The sequence below is a fragment of the Homarus americanus genome, unplaced genomic scaffold (assembly GCF_018991925.1).
Source record: "Homarus americanus isolate GMGI-L3 unplaced genomic scaffold, GMGI_Hamer_2.0 scaffold25013, whole genome shotgun sequence".
Classification (NCBI taxonomy): domain Eukaryota; kingdom Metazoa; phylum Arthropoda; class Malacostraca; order Decapoda; family Nephropidae; genus Homarus; species Homarus americanus.
In genome coordinates this window covers 3,699,961-3,720,044 of record NW_024722158.1, presented here as the reverse complement: position 1 = coordinate 3,720,044, position 20,084 = coordinate 3,699,961, and the positions used below count along the sequence as shown (strand labels likewise).

The following is a 20,084-nucleotide window of genomic DNA, read 5'->3' as shown; positions in this document are numbered from 1 at the left end:
TCTAAATAAGTTTTTCATAATGACCTTTTCTGACGAGAAAGATATTTAACTAAATTATATAAAGATATATGCCTTCATTATTTCAAACATAAGCACGTAGGAAGTTTATCAGAAGTATTATATGTGAATTAACTGATAATCTCGGGAGTAAATTCATGCTTTCAGATGATGCATTTAATATATACTTATTTTTACCCACAATAAGGCATACCAAGACAAATTACATTTCAGTAATACTACATTATGCAAAAACAACATTTTAAGAGATCAGAATCACATTGAAATATTACATGACCGTCAGCAGAGGCTGTAACTCTTGAGGAGGGGGCGGGGCATTTTTTCTCAGCTGAAAAAACGCACGATAGTTAAGTCTCGATGTAATTACTCTTGAGGAGGGGGTGGGGCATTTTTTCTCAGCTGAAAAAACGCACGATAGTTAAGTCTCGATGTAATTACTCTTGAGGACGGGGCGGGGCATTTTTTCTCAGCTGAAAAAACGCATGATAGTTAAGTCTCGATGTAATTATCCTGTTGTTATTTTCTGTTATAATAATTTTTACCTTTCTTACATCTTTAAATACGTAGTATACCAGGAATATTATACGAGTGACCATTTGTGAATGTCGGGTCCTGTGGTGGGAAATTTGGGGAAAATAAAAACGACAATGTAATATACTTCAATATACACTTTATTTGTAAAGTATAATAAATGTCATAGTATACTTTCATACACATAATATATAATAATAAATATCCAACAATAGAGATACAGTAGTTTATAGTACATGCATCTCTGAATAAATAAGTTACAAACAAATGAAAAAAGAAAACATTGCTAGTTCTAATATCATCTAGCGATTTTAATCTACGTCTTCGGCAGCCAGGAAGCGAAGATTTCTCTCTGGTGTAAATCATCAGAGAGGTTTGGGCATTTATTTTTCTCTTTCCTCTATATAAATAATACTTCAATGTTCTTAAAGGTTATGTACTGTATAAGTTTACTTACCATAGAGAGAGAGAGAGAGAGATTTTATAAGTTGTGATAAATTTAAGAAGTTTAATGAACGATGTTCATTTGCTTTAGTTTAGCATTAAGTATAAAGGGTTCAAGTTGCTGTTTATATTGAGAGAGAAATAAAGATATAAGATAAAGGTAACAAATAACTCATCATTGAACTACGAGGTAACTTATGACTTCGCCACCAGAAATAATGCTGTTTGTTATTTATTACGGTTGGTTAGGTCTCCATCATCACCCCCAGTGCACCCAGACTAGTTCCCGCCTCGTTTTAAGGTCAACTGAATTATTGTAGAGTAATTTTGTTTACTTTTGAAATAGGTTTCATAGTAAGTAGAAATGGATATGATTTTTATCACAAATTTGCCTCTTTAACCAAAGTAACTCCTAAATTTAAATTTGTATGTACAGGTATTACCATTTTACCATTAAGTCAGGAGTGAACGATGACTTTTTTATGATTTATCCAAAAAATTTGTGTTGCACCTGTACAGGGAATCGTGGTGGTGGAGGGTGTGGGCGGTGGGCGTTGAAGGACACTGGTGGACCCCCTGCCAGGTTGGTCTTGGCGTTAGCGTGGATGGCAATGTCTGCACAGTTCCGGAACATTATCTCCTGTGGCTTGAATTGTTCTGTAGGGGGAAATGATTATTATATAAAAGTCTAAATGTTTATTGTTAAAATCTTTGTGATATTATTATTCTCATGTGGAAAAGTTGGACGAAAATTTTCAAAAGTTAGTCAACATTTGATCCTCACGAAACAAACTTACAGAAAAGTGGTTAGAAACCTCCATCCTTTGGTCACCACTGGTTATATGACATATTAGACACAAATCACCAAAATATAGCAACTGAGTGTAAAAAATGAGTCATCAGGTAAATAAAATGCCCACTATAATTTCAAGTTTAATCCCGTTTGTATCGGTGGGCGTTCGTAATTTGGGGACCCCCTGTATCTTAGAGCTACAGGAAACAACACCTATTTATTACTGTCACCAGAAAGTATACGTAATGTTTGTATAAGAATTCGACTAAAATATTCATAGTAATGCTACGATTCAACTGCGTTCAATCAATCAACGTGGCATCCTTAGGTCTGAGGAATGGCGACTACTGCCCACCAATCGATATATTTTTTAGGTTATAATCGTCGCTTATTTTTTGTATCCGAGGCTCAGCTTAATACAGTATTTCATTCATCCATCCACATTGACCTCTGACCTTACCTGCAGTGTTGGACATCTGGAGGACACACTGGTCGCAGGTGACGCCGGAAGGTAGCCTGAGCTTGAAATTGAGTTGTTCTTTCTTATCGTAGGTGGCACTGATCTTGACTTCATGTGAACTCCGACCTGACCTGCTCACAACCTCCAGTGGGTGCCTGCAGTAAGGAGGGGGGAGGAGAGAATGTAGACCTGGGAGAATAAAGGCAGTGAAGCTTTGGAGAAGGGATAGAGAAATAGAAGACGGGGAGATAGGAATTGAGATTCAAAGGCGGGAATAAATGCTAAAAGGAACATGAGTGTAAAAAAAATATATAAAACATAAGACTAAATGAAGAATGTGAGAGTTGGAACAAAACTAATGATGGAAAATAACGTTTGGGTAGTATAGAAAACGTGACACTGAACACACACAGTTGTGGTACTCACAGGTCGAGGCACCTCTGAGAGACTGGCTTGTTAGCGTTGTTGTGAGGACACAGTTTGAACACGATGGAACCTCCGTGACTGCGGGTGACGTTCACGTGCACATCCACCTCCTGCAGGACAGAGGCGTGTGTTATTGAAGGCCAGGGGTGGAGGTGGAGAAGAGGGGTAAGGGAAAGGAAAGTGAGATGGGGTACAGGAGAGTTATAGGAAACGGGAGAGGTGAGGGAAAAAGATAATTAGAAAGAGTAGAAGGAAGAGAGAGATGTGGAGGGGTAGAGTGGTTGGGTCAATTGAGGAGAGACAGGAAGGGGAGGAGGGCATGACTCACCTGACCTATGGTGTAGTGTCTGGAGATGATGCCAGTCGCCCACTGGCCCCCTCCCTCGTGTGGGTGGGGCGAGGGGGTGTCAGCACTGTCGCCGCAGGGGGGACAGTGACCCTTTCCGGGTTGTTCGTGGCAGATGAGGTAGTCGTCGTCATCGTGGCGAGGGAGGTTGTATCCCATCCTCCACATGACATTCCTGGCCGGCGGCTCCTGTAGTGACAAGTGGGCCGTCGCCTGTCAGAGAGAGAGAGATAAGACTTGGTTAAATTTGTACCTTTACTTACACTGAGTATCACATCTGCAGGAGTAATACTGTACATGTGCCAGTTTTACTTTGTTTTGATATTGACCTGTTGATATCTATTATTATTTCGAAATTTACATAATAGTTTTATGTATAAAACAACAGGTGTAAGAGAATTTTTGTTTTGTTTTTTGTCAAGTTTAATTATAATACTGTAGACGACGAATCTAAGGTGATATAACCACACAGTCGCCTCAAACACTGACATTTATCTTGGGATTGTTGGTGTTCGGTAACTTTCGAAACTGTTATAAACAATGTGTGACATAAACACACATCATGAAGGTCTCGCTCGTGACCATAAAACCAGGGGAAAAACAGAAGAACATCGGGTTAGTAATTGGCGGGAAATATGAATCAAGGATAAATACAAACTCCTTGATCTATATGAGATGGTTTGTACACTATACCTGTCCTGGGATGTCTCACGGCTCTGGTACACCTATCAAAGGATGTCTCACGGCTCTGGTGCACATAAAACCCATCCAAGGTTCACAAATCGTAATTAAGCCGAAACAGTGAGGGGGGAAGAGGTATAGTGAAGCGCAGGAATTAGTCGTCATGGAGGTCGAGTTCACGGCCTCACTGGTCCACCATCTGGGCCTCGGGGGGTGATGGGGAAGATGATGGTTCGTTGTCATGGTAATGGGGGTGTTATGGTTGTCATTATGATGGGGGTGTATTGGTTGTCATGGTAATGGAGGTGTTATAGTGGAGGTAGTGGTGTCGACAGTGGTGGTTGTGGGATGATGACAGGAAATTAGTAGTAAGTGGTAGAGGAGTAGTATAGTGGTAGTGGTGGTGGTGGGAGTCAAGGGGGATTGTTGGAGGAGGGAGGTAAGGGGGGTGAGGAGGAGGGAGGGAGGGTGGTAAGGTAAGTAGGTCAAGGATAATAGGTAGCAAAAGAATAATGACAACAATAACAGTATCGGAATGGTGTCAGCGGGGATGTCAGAGAGGTTTTGTCAGTGGTGATATCAGAAAGGTGTTGTCAGCGGTGATGTCAGAAAGAGGTTTTGTCTGGTGATATCAGAAAGGTGTTGTCAGCGGTGATGTCAGAAAGGGGCGTTGTCATCTCATTACTCTTGTAGCTGTACAGAATTTCATTTATTTATTAACATTCTTGGTAGTCATTCCTCTCTGCTGGCCTCCAGGTAAATAATATACCTTGTCAACTAATGAACTTTGGACCACTGGTTTGCGAGGCGAGCGTGCCGACTATAACACCACACACAGATCGCTATGAAACACTACAGGTCCCCCACCATCTGATGTTTGTTTACAAGTCCAAGTGTTGGCGTAAATATGCTCGCTGGGTGACAGTAATGTCAACAATATCCTTCAGGGAGGGAAACAAATACTGGTATGTAGTATATTGACTGTTTATGTATAAGAATTAATGTCTGGAGGGAGAGGTAATGAAGAAGGGTGAGAGTGAGAGTGGGTAATAGAATGGTCAAGGTTAATAAATATTAACTTCCCGACGTGTGTACTCTCACCCCTCTGTCACACCTCACACCTATCACATCTCTCATACACCTGCCTCACCTCTCACACACCTGTCTCACCTCACATATGTCTCACATGTCATGCACTTGTCATCTCTCTCTCGGCACGGGGGCAACGCACTCATCATTCTGGTGACGAATATATACAGCCAATGTAATGTTGTTGTATTATTAATCCGTGTTAAGTGAGGAAAGAGAGAGGGAGTAAAGTGAGGAAACTTTATGAGGGAGTGAGAGAAAGAGGTAAATAGGGAGACAGAGATAGACAGACACATAAAGTAAGAAGAGTGAGATAAGTAGGAGAGAGAGAGAAAAAAGTGAGAAAAATAAAAAATGATATAATAGATGAGAGAAAGAGAGAAGTAAAAGTAAGAAAAATGAATTAAAAAGTAAGATACAGATAGAAATAACAGAGAGAGAGAGTGAGTTACGACATTTCACTGGAGGGCAGTAACGTCCTATATACAGTACAGGGCAGATATAACAGGTTCTCCCTTCCCCCCCCTCCCTGCTCCTCCTCCTCTGTGCCTTCGTCATTATCAGAGTGACGCATCAAAAAGCACACACCCCGGCGTCAGAGATTCATACCTTGATTTATTCTTTTACGTGCAAAGGAGAGAATCAGATAGGTTAAATCTCGAGTCGTATTAAAGTCATATTATTTGGTGTGTTATTTTGATCGCGGTTTATAGCTTTATATTACGGGTTCCAAGTTCTTAAGGTGTTGTGTGTGTGTAGGAAACGTTTATTGCGTGTCTGGACCTACAAATCGGTGTTTATGTCTGTCCTGATTCTCTGAACTTGTATGTTGGGGAGAAATATTTATATCTGGTCAACGTGATGACACACACAGTATATAATAACATCAAGGTGAAGAAGATTGGGTTAGGTTAGGGCTCCCTGTTAAACACTCCCTACCTGAACACCAAATAAATGTGTATCTTAATCATCAAAACTAAGAGCCATTTAGAGCCACAGTAGTGTCTAACTTGGGGCCTATCAGGACCGGGGCGCATTTGACTATTATTCTACAGTAAATTAAACGTAAACAGTAGGGCAGGTGTTGTGGTAGCTGGCTGATAGCGAGGCGTCGGTGTGTTTTGTCAAGGAAGGGAAGGGATGGGAAAGGGTGAGATGGATAGATGAGACAGAAATAATAAACTCCCCTCTTGATACTTTCTCCTCCAAGTTTTTATTTATATGTATTTTAAAATCATTGGCAATCCAGTTTTTGTTAAGTTATGTTTAAGTTCCTCTGGCACAAACACTTCACCAGGAATAATCTCAGACAGTGGGACGCTCAGCATTCACAAAGTCATGCAGTTTCTTTTGTCGCTCATCAACTTCGCTCACTTTTCCTGTCAATTATCCAGCTCGTCAGCGTTCACTTTTGTTGGGACATCTTCTTAGGTGGAATATAAATACATCTTTTGATACTTGGCTTCAAGATACAATTAGTAACGTTATAATATTTGTACGAAAAAATCTTTCTAGTTTTTTATCGTTTGTGCAGTAACAATGTATGCCTGAGAACTTTTTAATATTTTACGTTACATATTATTATTTATAACTCAAGTAATTTAACAATACATAGTTATACAGTATTATATAAAGAAGGCAATGTAAGATCGCTTGTACTTCTCCAGATAACAAATTAACAAATACTGGAAAGGACTTGCAAAACATCAGAAGTATTGCTTAACAAATCCAGATTTTTTTCCTCCGAGTTTTTAAAGATTTTTTTTTCAATCTTTGTGTTGTGTTCTTAAGGTTTGTCTTCCTGTGTCATCTTGCCGAGTATAACAAATTATTATTATTATTATCAGAGATGGTGATGGAAGATTTAACACGTTACTTTGGTTAAGTAGTAACGATGAAAGGGAAATTTTGGCAAAGCGGCGAGAATGAATTGACACAACGTGAAAGTATTGTGTGTGGAGAGTGTAAAGTGGCGACAACAACATTTAGGCTAAACTAGGTTTTATGGGCCTGGTGAATTGTCAGTAATAAGAGGTTAAATGTGGTAGATAGTGGTAGAGGTGGCAGACAGTGGTAGAGTTGGCAAATGGTGGCAGACAGTGGTAGAGGCGGCAGACAACTGGTGGTGGCGGGGAGGGAGGGAGGCAAGACAGGCTGCAGGACTGGTCACGAAGAGGAAATATCTCAAGTGCAAGTGGTGCCGGAGGTGTAGTGGAAGGTACTTATTAGTCTGCGAGTTTCTTTCTATTTTTAGAGAAAATTATACACTTATGGATAACGAAAGTTTACAATATATACCATCTGATATAACTGAATTAACACTGATAAAGAAATAAGGGTGATACGGATAACCGTTATACCTTTTAAGAGACGAGTGCGGTTTGCAGGTTACTAAGCTCCCAAATCGCTTTTTTTGTTTTGTGTGGAGTCCTCGACATGTCAGTTGTCTTACCACTGTGATTTTAACTTTATCTAAAGTGGCGACGTAATTTTTTCCCCTTTTCAGCTTGGAAATCGCTTCTCAAAATTATAGCTCGTCCAATACTTGGCCCAACACTCGCTGCTCTCGCTGTTATACCCTTATAGCATTTAACCAAAGTATGCCACGTCGTCATCACTAAGACAGGCATAAAATGTTTTAAGATTAGTCTTGACAAATAAAATAATCTATAAGCTTATTAGAGTTGATTTCCTTGAGTAAGTAACGCACCATGTTGACAAGAGTAGCAGCTGTAGATAAATTTTGGTTTGTTCGTCAAAAATGGAGTCATTACTTTACGCCCACTGCCTCTACATACAGTATACTTGACGTGTGTTGACTAAGGTGGCGGAGCTCCTTGTGCAGTGTTTCGTGGATATGGTTCATTATTTCTACGTTCCCACACACACAGAGTATGTACGAGTATATATAACTTATGAATCATGTGTAGTTGTGTTAATTTTATCAAACAAATTCAGTTCACTCGGTCAAGCAGGTATGTAAAAATATAAAAACTGTTTCTTCAAGGATAATGGTGTGGTTAATGGAGCCAAGACAGTTATGTGACTTAACTGTCTTGGCTCTCAACTTATGTGGCTTACCAAACTGTCCTTGAAATTTTCTGCTCCTCATCTTTCCCGCAAAACCGAGTGGCATATCAATAACACTCAATGTATAAGAGACGCCTACTTACCATCGTTCCATATAATAAAGGACTATAAACACTAATCACCAGCAGCGTCAACACCACCACTATCATCACCATTATTACCAAACATCATCATGGTCATCAGGACACTTACTATCATCATTTTTATCATTATTAAAATTTTCTTCCATTACCAAGCCAATTAGATTTTTTTTCCGGAGAAGTGGTCAGTGATTGTGTGAAATGTTTATTAAAATATATCTCTAAGTTAAGGAACGCGGTATGTGGTGGAGTTCTTCTAGATAATTCAAAGTGACAGTTGGCGGCGTTTATTGCATTTTTTGTGGTTGGTGTAAATGTTGAGTTTATCTTGAGTGTGTTTAAGTTCTCTTTAACGGGGCCTTTACTGGTGTGTTTGTTTTAATGCACTCACTGCAGTCCTTGGGGGGAGCTAGAGTTGATTGGTTCGTGTCGTACGTTGTTTATTGTTCCACATTGCATTTGATTCCCGTGCAATAAATAATTAAAATAAACATATTACTCTTCCGTTTACAAGTGAGAAGAGATAAAGTCAAATTAAAGTGGACTTTTAACATCAATCTAGCTTGTCACTCCCCGCCTTAATTATGAAAGGCCAAGTTTATTCATGAGTGAGATTCTGTAAGCTGTCTTTTATCACTAGAACACGAGACGTTAGGTACATTCTGGGTATAATAAACATTTAAAATATCCTTAAGCAGTGTTTTATGATGCGTCTTATGTTGGACAAAAAACAGGGTAGGGGTGTGAGAGTGAGACTTGTGGGTAGGCAACACCAGGCAGGCACACCACGATGCCTTTCATCCAGCACTAGACAGGTCAGGGGCGACAGCCAGTCTGGGCCGGCCTTAAAACTACCTCTACTGTACTTGTACCTCCCTCCCGCCCGCCTCGCACCTCGACAACACACTATTTTTAGCACCAATGAATGACCCGAGTGCAGAGGGAGGGTGGAGTGGACAGCTCATCCCTCTGTTGATTTATAATAGGTTTGTTTTGAGCAGTGATTCTCCTGTTGTATCAAGGTCTAATTACACACACAGCTACATTTTAGCACTAAGTCAGCTGAAAGTAAAACAATAAATAAATAAAATATATTTTTAAAACTAAAGTCAAAGTCCCAGAAGGTGTGACAATAAATGTTTTCCTCGGTGGGAACAAGAAAGTGTCAAGTTACGGTAGCGTCTCACAGTATCGTCTCCATCAGTTTTAGTTATCTTTCCTTTGTACACAAGAACATAAGAATGGAAGAAACTGCAGCAGGCCTATTGACCCATACTCAGCAGTCCCATTTACGCTCATATATCCATCTAACCTATATTTGAAGCTATCTAGCGTATGCGAGTTAATGATGTTTGGTAACTTGTTCCACTCATCCACTACTTCACACCAATGTTTACCGCGCCTAAATCTAAATTTGTCTAATTGAAAAAGCAATGCTACGAGTTCGTTCCTGGCTGGATAATTGAAGTATCTTTGTTATATCACCTTTATTTAACCCCGACTTCCATTAATACACCTTGTAACTTAAGTGAACCGTTTAAGCCAGTGTGAGGGGGAAAATGATGACTTAAGCTCCGAGAATAAGGCCTTGACTGCAGTGCTGTGAGGGTTATAAACAGTTTTCCAATAGTCTGTATGCAAAGTGGATCTGACCTGGCCGCCTGGACTTGAATGTTTATACACACACACACACTAACACTTCATCATTTTACTGCTCAAGTTATGAAAAAATAAAAATCTTTACGTCTATTGAGGATCGCTCTCTGAAAGTAACTTGGCGTTGAAATCACACAACTCACCTGAGAGACGAAGACCAGCGCGAGGACGAGAGGAACAATCATAGTCATAAAATATAAGATTCCACAAGACACACTAGAGCTAGAGCTGGACAGGAGTGATGGTAGTGAGTTGTTGAGTTGAGTAGCGGCGGCACTGTGAGTATCCTGCCAAGGCGACCACACTCTTACCCCTGTGCAATCGGTAGCGACTCTGAGGGCCGTGTGAGCTCTCCTCTTGCCTCCACCGCCCAGGTTATATCTCGCTGCTCACGTCATCACCGCTACGTCATAGACAAACGTTTGCGGGGTTCGGGGGGCGGCTAGGAGGGTATCTTAGTGATTGGGTTTAATGGTTGAGTGGTGACGCGATGTTGGGGTTCCTGGAGGCGATTTCGCAGGTGGTGGTATAAGGGGAGGTGAGAGAGTGATGATATATGGTGATCTAGGTGGGGTGTGGTGCGACCTGCATAATGATGATGGTGGTGGTAGGAATTGTTGTTAGTGAATAGTGGTAATTGTGTTTGTTGTTTATGTTGGTGGCGATGTTGTTGTTCTTGTTGATTCTGTTAGTGGTATAGTGATAGAGGCACCGGACGGATCCTAGCTACCATTGCCACCACCGATAGTGATACTGCCAACACTTCCACCATTAACACCACGATCACCGTCACTAACACTACCACCCCTACCAAATGACATTACCACCACAACCACCCCTATAATCCTACCACCATCCCTCCACCACAGTCACCACAATTACCACCATCTCTTCATCCTTCTTCACCACTTCTTTCTCCATCACGACGACCACCACACATTATCACCATCATCACCACCACTATTACACACACACCATATCCCTGGTATATAATTCAACACCACTTACACCCTTTACCTGGCTTCTATATTTACCACTGACTCATGTCTTGATGGGGAAGGGAAAGGGGGAGGGGGCTCCATGGTGGGGGAGGGAGGGGAGGGGAGGGGAGGGAGCTGTAGGTGATGGAGGGGAGGTTGTATTGTGGTGTTGGAGGGAAAGACGGAGGGGGTTGTGTAGTGGTTGAGGAGGAGGAGGAGGTGTAGTGGGAGAGTGTGAATAGTGGGCGTGGTGTGGGTAGTGAGTCACGCCCACTACAGATCTAAGAAGCTATAGGTGTGATTGATTGGTCGTCGCCTCATCTTGGTCGCCCCTCCCTCCCTCCCTCCCTCACTGAGACCTTGATGGAGGAGGATTGGTGTTGTGTTGTGGTCCTGTTAGTGAGGTGTGTCTGTCTCTATCAGTCTCTCACATTCTCTCTGTCAATACCTGTCTCTTCCACACACACTCTCTCTCTCTCTCTCTCTCTCTCTCTCTCTCTCTCTCTCTCTCTCTCTCTCTCACACATTGGATGAAGCAGCAAAGGTTTTCATAAGACATTAAGTCAGCCTTGTTATTACGAGTCTCGGGGATTCAGAAGAGCAATACTGGACATATACTGTTGTGGTCAGCTGTTGTGAGGTTCCAGGCGGTGCAAAGCAAGTGGGTGAGGCAGAGAAAATGATTAGATTGTCAGCACTTCCAGCTTTCCCATGAGAGAGAGAGAGAGGGGATTTTCTTGAGGTTAATAGTTGTATTGTTCCAGACGAGAGAGAAAGAGATTATTATATATGTATTCATGTAAACGATTTACAGTTCGACAACAAAAGGCTCTAGTAGAATTATTTGTCATTAATACAGCCTTGGGTTGAGGGCGGTGTAGGTGGGGGGTAATGATGATGGTGGGAGGTGATAGTGGTAGTGGTGATGGTGGAAGGTGATGAGGGTGATGGTGATAATTAATTTGTTTTATTAAATATAAACAGTTTTGTCATTGGCAAGTTCAAAATCTTTCTCCAAACTCAAATTTCTTCACATTCTTTCAAAACCCATTTCCCAGGTTATAGGGCAAGCCAATGGGACCCCCATCCCCCCTCTCCTGCTAAAACTCTTGTTGAATACTGTCTCACCATAACGATATCCTCTATAAATGACAAACGTGACGTACACATATCACGGTATGCGTAAACTAGGTTACGCATCCGTAGAAATACACTCGGGGGAACTAGTTTACATGCTGGCGGAGGTGTTCCCACTAGTATACCTCCATGGATGTACCCCGTAAATGACTATACATGAACGGTCGTGAGGTGCTAAAACAACAAGCGGTGACCCAGTAAATTAATTCCTTCACTACGAGGACGCCACGATTTTATTCACAAGTGGTTAATACACCGGGAAGAACCAAGACTTGAAAATTAAATAAGAAAAGCTTGACGCCAGACCTTGTCAACGGTGGGAGAACTATCAAGGGCAGCGAAATGAGACTCGCCAAAGGTGTCAAAGAGCACAGCCAAGGTTACGGGTGAAGTGAACGAGCGGGTGACTGTGGCGCTCATACATGGCATGAATACCCTCCCCCCCCCCCCGGTGGAGGAGCCTAGAGGTGCTCCACTACACAAGCCTTGGTCCCATGATATCAGTTTTGGAAAAATAAGTCGGAAAAAATTATGAAAATCTTAGAATTCCAAAATGCGTAACATAAGTTTGGTGAGTCAAGACGTCTGTTGGTTTGTTTGTTCTCGGAAGGTGACGTGACATGAGACAATAATGATGGTGATAGTTGTAGGTGAGAGTGGATGTGGGCGGATGGGTGGGTGAGTGGTGTAGTAGTCAGCGGACCCGGGTTGGGGGGGGGGTGAAACTATGGGCAAGTTTCTTTACACCATTTGCCTCTGTCTACCCAGCAGTAATTGGGGACCTGAATGTTAATCAATCTGCGGATCGTGCTCCTGGGTACTGGTTAGCCAGCGGAGTTGTCGAGTTGTCCGGTCTTCTCGGACTAGTCCTTGACACTGGGTCATGCAACTCGTTAACCTGGGGTGTGGCGACAGCTTCTACACTACACCTTAAACAAACTCACGCCTAGGTGGCCCTTAGGCCGGCCATCCTCGTTACACGAGGGGCAACCATCATTTTAATTAAGAGTAGTACGTGCGCTTGTGTATGTGTGTTTTCACACGGAAGTGTAAACTATTGAGGCCGCCACGTCACGACTGTTAGTGCTGGGTGTGGGTGTAAGTTCTTGGTAGTGCAGCCAGTACAGGGAAACACAGTCACGGTGAGACCTTAAAAACAATTTTATTTTTGAGTGATGGCTGTTTACCAGTGTTTGTATACACGCAATATCTATTTATATTGTTTGTATACCCGCACCTTGCGTCTTTGTAAACTCGCTATCACAGTGTCTGGTGCGTTTTGTTAGATGTGGCAACTGTGGAATGTTTATCTAGCATCCTTAGTCTGGCTACTATTGTGAGGATCCTTAGGGCCATTCTGAGAGTTTCAACACCATGTAAACAAACACACAGTTGCCACATATCATTAGTGTTATGATGAGTATAGGTGACACAACCAACACAGTGATTTATCTTTGTTACAGACACAAGTGGATGGAATTGTTTAGGGAGCCGTGTATTCATAAAGACTATCAGGCAGTGATGAGGAATTTCCGGTAAGTGACAAGCATCTTCACTCTCTGGTATGTTCTCCTTGGCGTGTGGTAAAGAAGCACCTGACACCATCACCCGCACCACAAGAGTCATCCATCACCTCCTGACACCATCACCCGCACCACAAGAGTCATCCATCACCTCCTGACACCATCACCCGCACCACAAGAGTCATCCATCACCTCCTGACACCATCACCCGCACCACAAGTCATCCATCACCTCCTAACACCATCACCCGCACCACAAGAGTCATCCATCACCTCCTGACACCATCACCCGCACCACAAGAGTCATCCATCACCTCCTGACACCATCACCCGCACCACAAGAGTCATCCATCACCTCCTGACACCATCACCCGCACCACAAGAGTCATCCATCACCTCCTGACACCATCACACCATCACCCGCACCACAAGAGTCATCCATCACCTCCCTAACACCATCACCCAACCACAAGAGTCATCCATCACCTCCTGACACCATCACCCACCACAAGTCATCCATCACCTCCTGACACCATCACCCTGCACCCACAAGAGTCATCCATCACCTCCCTAACACCATCACCCGCACCACAAGAGTCATCCATCACCTCCCTAACACCATCACCCACCATCAAGTCATCCATCACCTCCTGACACCATCACCCACTCCTGACACCATCACCCATCACAAGCATCCATCACAAACACCACTGGCCCGCACCACAAGAGTCATCCATCACCTCCCAACACCATCACCCGCACCACAAGAAGTCATCCATCACCTAACACCATCAACACCATCACCCGCACCCATCACCCGAGTCACCCATCACCTCCTAACACCATCACCCACCACCAAGAGCTGGTCCATCACCTCCCTAACACCATCACCCGCACCACAAGAGTCATCCATCACCTAACACCATCACCCGCACCACAAGAGTCATCCATCACCTCCTGACACCATCACCCGCACCACAAGAGTCATCCATCACCTCCCCTGACACCATCACCCCGCACCAAGTCATCCATCACCTGACACCATCACCCGCACCACAAGAGTCATCCATCGCCTCCTGACACCATCACCCGCACCACAAGAGTCATCCATCACCTAACACATCACCCGCACCACAAATCATCCACCCCTGACACCATCACCCGCACCACAAGTCATCCATCACCTCCTGACACCATCACCCGCATCACAAGAGTCACCATCACCTCCTAACACCATCACCCGCATCACCCGCACCACAAGAGTCATCCATCACCTAACACCATCACCCGCACCACAAGAGTCATCCATCACCTCCTAACACCATCACCCGCACCACAAGAGTCATCCATCACCCCTGACACCATCACCCGCACCACAAGTCATCCATCACCTCCTAACACCATCACCCGCACCACAAGCATCCATCACCTCCTAACACCACACCCGCACCACAGTCATCCATCACCTCCCAACACCATCACCCGCACCACAAGAGTCATCCATCACCTCCTAACACCATCACCGCACCACAAGAGTCATCCATCACCTAACACCATCACCCGCACCACAAGAGTCATCCATCACCTCCTAACACCATCACCCGCACCACAAGAGTCATCCATCACCTCCTGACACCATCACCCGCACCACAAGAGTCATCCATCACCTCCTAACACCATCACCCGCACCACAAGAGTCATCCATCACCTCCTAACACCATCACCCGCACCACCACTTACTTAAGGATGTTTGCATGTTTATCATATCTATTTACTTTTCGTCATCATTAAGGGCGGCGCCAGAGACCGCTAGTATATTATTGACTTTAGTTTTCGTCACAATTATTTCCTTTTAAATGAAACAACATAAATTTGACATACTTTTGAAAATATATATAACTTCAGTATTGACTCAAAGTATATGTTAATTTATATGAAAGTTTAATTGTCAATAGTTGAGAGTAATAAGGGTGTGTGGTCGTGAAATAAGCTGGGGTGTTTAATCTTTAGGGGAAATAAGCTGGCGTGTTTAATCTTTAGGGGAAATAAGCTGGCGTGTTTAATCTTTAGGGGAAATAAGCTGGCGTGTTTAATCTTTAGGGGAAATAAGCTGGCTTGTTTAATCTTTAGGGGAAATAAGCTGGCGTGTTTAATCTTTAGGGGAAATAAGCTGGCGTGTTTAATCTTTAGGGGAAATAAGCTGGCGTGTTTAATCTTTAGGTGGAATAAGCTGGGGTGTGTAATCTTCGGGTGTATTAAGCTGGAGTGACTAATCTAAAGGGGAAATAAGCTGGCGTGTTTAATCTCTAGGTGGAATAAGCTGGGGTGTGTAATCTTCGGGTGTATTAAGCTGGAGTGACTAATCTAAAGGGGAAATAAGCTGGCGTGTTTAATCTTTAGGTGGAATAAGCTGGGGTGTGTAATCTTCGGGTGTATTAAGCTGGAGTGACTAATCTAAAGGGGAAATAAGCTGGCGAGTTTAATCTTTAGGTGGAATAAGCTGGGGTGTGTAATCTTCGGGTGATCCTTTCATTCGTGACTGGTTTTGGACGTCATCAGTTGATAGGGACAGTGAAGTAAGAGGGAGGGCCACTCCTCACCTGCGACAACCAGTTCTCAGGTATTTCCAGGTACTTCTTCACACAGGTATTTTTCGCCACTCCCGATCACTTAATTATCCGAGATTTCCTGATATCCCCTGATTGGTCCTTGCTTATCGTACTGTGCTCTGATTGGTCCTTGTTTACCATAACCTGGATCACTGTACTTCACCCCCACCTGAGCCTCTCTTAAAATGTCAAGAGAGAGAGAGAGAGTGTGTGTGTATGTGTGTGTGTGTGTGTGTGTGTGTGTGTGTGTGTGTGTGTGTGTGTGTGTGTGTGTGTGTGTGTGTGTGTGTGTGTGTGTGTGTGTGTGTGTGTGTGTGTGTGTGTGTGTGTGTGTATGTGTGTGTGTGTGTGTGTGTGTGTGTGTGTGTGTGTGTGTGTAATAAAAGGTAACCAACATAATAACTTTACTTGAACACTAAGGCAAGGTAGAGTAAGAGGTGAGATAGTATGGGCGGTGGTGTGGTACTGTACTGTACACTACCTAATGACTCCACTACCTCCTTCCCTCCACACCTTCACACCCTTCCTCCCTTCTCATCCTCCCTCCCCTTACACCCTCCCTCCCTCCACACCCCCCTCACACTCCCTCCACACGATCAACATGGTGCAAGATAATGATGCCATGAAGAAGCATGTACTATATTGAGGCCACACACCTGAGGTCACGGCTAACACACACACACACATGAGATATCACAACTTCTTCACTATTGCACGTATGGAACACCTTACCTCAGACAAGTTGACCTTTGAGAGTAGACTGGACTCGTGAGAGAGAAAGGGGGGGGGGGGTCATTTTACTCTAAACACTGAAATTCTCTCTAAAAAAAAAGCAATTCCTATCTTAGAGAGAAATAAATGTCAAATGAACTTGTGGTCTAATTTAAGAGAAAAAACTCTTGGACTGAGAGAAGGTGAAAGTACTGTACATCAAATAGGTTAGGTTGGGTTACGGTCTGTACAGTGTTCTCTCCCTTGAAATAGATTATTTTTTGTCCTTTACTTTTTATATACTTTTACGATGTATATTTTCCAGTAGGTGTTCAAGTGGTGGGGGTGATTATATACTTTGGGTCTTGTATCGTGCGGGATTCGTTTCGTGGGGTTGAAGCTTCGAATATATAGTATAGTGTGATGGATTGATTTCTCACTTGTGGTCGTGTGTGTGTGTGTGGTAAGGAGTGAGAGAGGGAGGGCCTAGGGGGTGTGGATGATCATAGGTAACAATAGGTATAGTGTAAAGCAAGACTGGTAGTGATGCAAGTTGTCTCACCCACCACCCATACCACCACTACCATCACCTCTACTACCACCACCACTACATTACCACCACCAACTACCTCGACGCCTCCTAGCAAGGTCAGGAACTCTCCCCCACACACACAACCTTTACACACACACACACACTCACGCACCACTTGACAGATAGAAACCTGCCATTGACCTAACTTATACATGAAAGACGAATGAATTAGTTTCTATTATGGTCCAACCAACCCCCTCCCCTCCTCCCCCTCCCCTCTTCCCTCTCCTCCTTCCCCTCCTCCATTCCATCGTCAGGTGTCGGATGAAGGGGTTTGTTTGTTTGTTTTCATAGTGGTCGACAGACATCTAGGGACTGTGAGTTAGGAAGCTGAAATTTTGACACATTAATAATCAAGTGTTTTGGCTGGATTTGTTCCTTATATTCTGTTCATGGCATGGTCTGGGGAGGGGTGTTCACTGTTCATGGCATGGTCTGGGGGAGGGTGTTCACTGTTCATGGCATGGTCTGGGGGAGGTGTTCACTGTTCATGGCATGGTCTGGGGGGGTGTTCAGGCATGGTCTGGGGGTGTTCACTGTTCATGGCATGGTCTGGGGGAGGGTGTTCACTGTTCATGGCATGGTCTGGGGGAGGGGTGTTCACTGTTCATGGCTGGTCTGGGGGGGGTGTCACTGTTCATGGCATGGTCTGGGGGAGGGGTGTTCACTGTTCATGGCATGGTCTGTGGAGGGAGGGGTGTTCACTGTTCATGGCATGGTCTGAGGTGTTCACTGTTCATGGCATGGTCTGGGGGAGGGTGTTCACTGTTCATGGCATGGTCTGGGGGGGTGTTCTGTTCATGGCATGGTCTGGGGGGGGTGTTCACTGTTCATGGCATGGTCTGGGGGGAGGGGTGTTCACTGTTCATGGCATGGTCTGTGGGGAGGGTGTTCACTGTTCATGGCATGGTCTGTGGAGGGAGGGGGTGTTCACTGTTCATGGCATGGTCTGTGGAGGGAAGGGGTGTTCACTGTTCATGGCATGGTCTGTGGGGAGGGGGTGTTCACTGTTCATGGCATGGTCTGTGGAGGGAGGGGATGTTCACTGTTCATGGCATGGTCTGTGGAGGGAGGGGGTGTTCACTGTTCATGGCATGGTCTGGGGGAGGGTGTTCACTGTTCATGGCATGGTCTGTGGAGGGAGGGATGTTCACTGTTCATGGCATGGTCTGGGGGAGGGTTCACTGTTCATGGCATGGTCTGGGGGAGGGGTGTTCACTGTTCATGGCATGGTCTGTGGAGGGAGGGGGTGTTCACTGTTCATGGCATGGTCTGGGGGAGGGGGTGTTCACTGTTCATGGCATGGTCTGTGGAGGGGTGTTCACTGTTCATGGCATGGTCTGGGGAGGGATGTTCACTGTTCATGGCATGGTCTGTGGGGAGGGGTGTTCTGTTCATGGCTGTCTGAGGAGGGTGTTCACTGTTCATGGCATGGTCTGTGGAGGGAGGGGTGTTCTGTTCATGGCATGGTCTGTGGAGGGATGTTCTGTTCATGGCATGGTCTGGGGGAGGTGTTCACTGTTCATGGCATGGTCTGTGGAGGGTGTTCACTGTTCATGGCATGGTCTGTGGAGGGAGGGGTGTTCACTGTTCATGGCATGGTCTGGGGGGGGGTGTTCACTGTTCATGGCATGGTCTGTGGAGGGGATGTTCACTGTTCATGGCATGGTCTGGGGGGGGGTGTTCACTGTTCATGGCATGGTCTGGGGGAGGGTGTTCACTGTTCATGGCATGGTCTGTGGAGGGAGGGTGTTCACTGTTCATGGCATGGTCTGGGGAGGGTGTTCACTGTTCATGGCATGGTCTGGGGGGTGTTCACTGTTCATGGCATGGTCTGGGGAGGGGTGTTCACTGTTCATGGCATGGTCTGGGGAGGGGGTGTTCACTGTTCATGGCATGGTCTGTGGAGGGAGGGGTGTTCACTGTTCATGGTCTGGGGGGGGATGTTCACTGTTCATGGCATGGTCTGGGGGGGAGGGGGTGTTCACTGTTCATGGCATGGTCTGGGGGGGAGGGGGGTGTACAGTCACGGTCAAAACCCCTGTCATCTCCCCTGCAGCATTGCGAGCCCAGAGATTCATACTCGTGAATCCGAAGCATCCGTGGACAGAATAGTGCATCAGCATCTGCTTCGAGTTCACGAGTCTGAATCTCTGGGTTGGTGATGCTGCAAGGGAAGCGACAGGACTTTTGACCGTGTGTATTACGAGTCATTAATTAACAGATAAAGTTAGCAACGAATTTCCCTCTGGAGACGTCATGTTTACTTTCAGCCAATGGCAACCACGTTTGTAAAATTTAATCCATGAAACTTGTATGTGTCTTTATTACGTAGAAATATGTAATTCCGCTCAGGCAGAACGCAAATAGGTATGAGTCATTTTCCTCTTAACTTGTACTTTAAATAAGGCAGTTAGACACCGCCTCATATCGAGTCCTTGAAGATTATGTATTGTGATATAATTTTTCTTTCCCACCTGGTAAAGTAACAAGGAAATCTACTTCTCTTACTTCATCCATTAGACAAGAATGACATCGAAATTACAGTGAGACTTACCATAAAAGACGTGTTTTTCTTTGTGTATGTGTCGCTGGTGCCGCCGAGGGGGAAGTGAGTTTTTTGTCTCGTCCTTCAAGTGTACTTTTTTTTTACCCGGTGTTCACTGTGCAGGGTCGACGGGTTGTGTGAGTGTTGGCCTAATACGGTTGAGTGAGTCGATCTTTATACACGCTCTCACTCTCCCTCTCTGTAGTGGGGGGTTAGAGGAGGGAGGGGGAGAGGAAGGGTTTTAGAGGAGGGGGGGGAGGAAGGGTATTAGAGGAGGGAAGGGGAGAGGAAGGAGGGAGAAAGGGTTTATAGGAGTGAGGGGGTGTGGAAGGGTTTTAGAGGAGGGAGAGGGGAAAGGTTTTGAGGAAGGG

The 20,084-nt window shown here is 44.5% G+C and overlaps 1 protein-coding gene across 1 annotated transcript; it reads right to left on the bottom strand.

Annotated features, from left to right (window-relative positions):
* Nucleotides 1–668: 668 nt before the first annotated feature.
* On the bottom strand, nucleotides 669–9,968 carry LOC121862103. Its single transcript, XM_042360088.1, has 5 exons — nucleotides 9,758–9,968; nucleotides 3,001–3,231; nucleotides 2,673–2,782; nucleotides 2,247–2,401; nucleotides 669–1,650 (listed from the first exon to the last, which is right to left on the bottom strand). The coding sequence occupies exons 1-5, from the start codon at nucleotides 9,803–9,805 to the stop codon at nucleotides 1,481–1,483; spliced, it is 714 nt and encodes a 237-aa protein (XP_042216022.1). The 5' UTR covers nucleotides 9,806–9,968; the 3' UTR covers nucleotides 669–1,480.
* Between the last annotated feature and the right edge of the window lie 10,116 nt (nucleotides 9,969–20,084).

Excerpts from the sequence above, each read along its gene's own strand:
- LOC121862103 (XM_042360088.1), bottom strand. The coding sequence starts at position 9,805 with ATGACTATGATTGTTCCTCTCGTCCTCGCGCTGGTCTTCGTCTCTCAG. Across the intron at positions 3,232-9,757 it reads CGCTGGTCTTCGTCTCTCAG|GCGACGGCCCACTTGTCACT; the intron begins GTGAGTTGTGTG and ends TCTCTCTGACAG. Across the intron at positions 1,651-2,246 it reads CCAGATGTCCAACACTGCAG|AACAATTCAAGCCACAGGAG; the intron begins GTAAGGTCAGAG and ends TTCCCCCTACAG.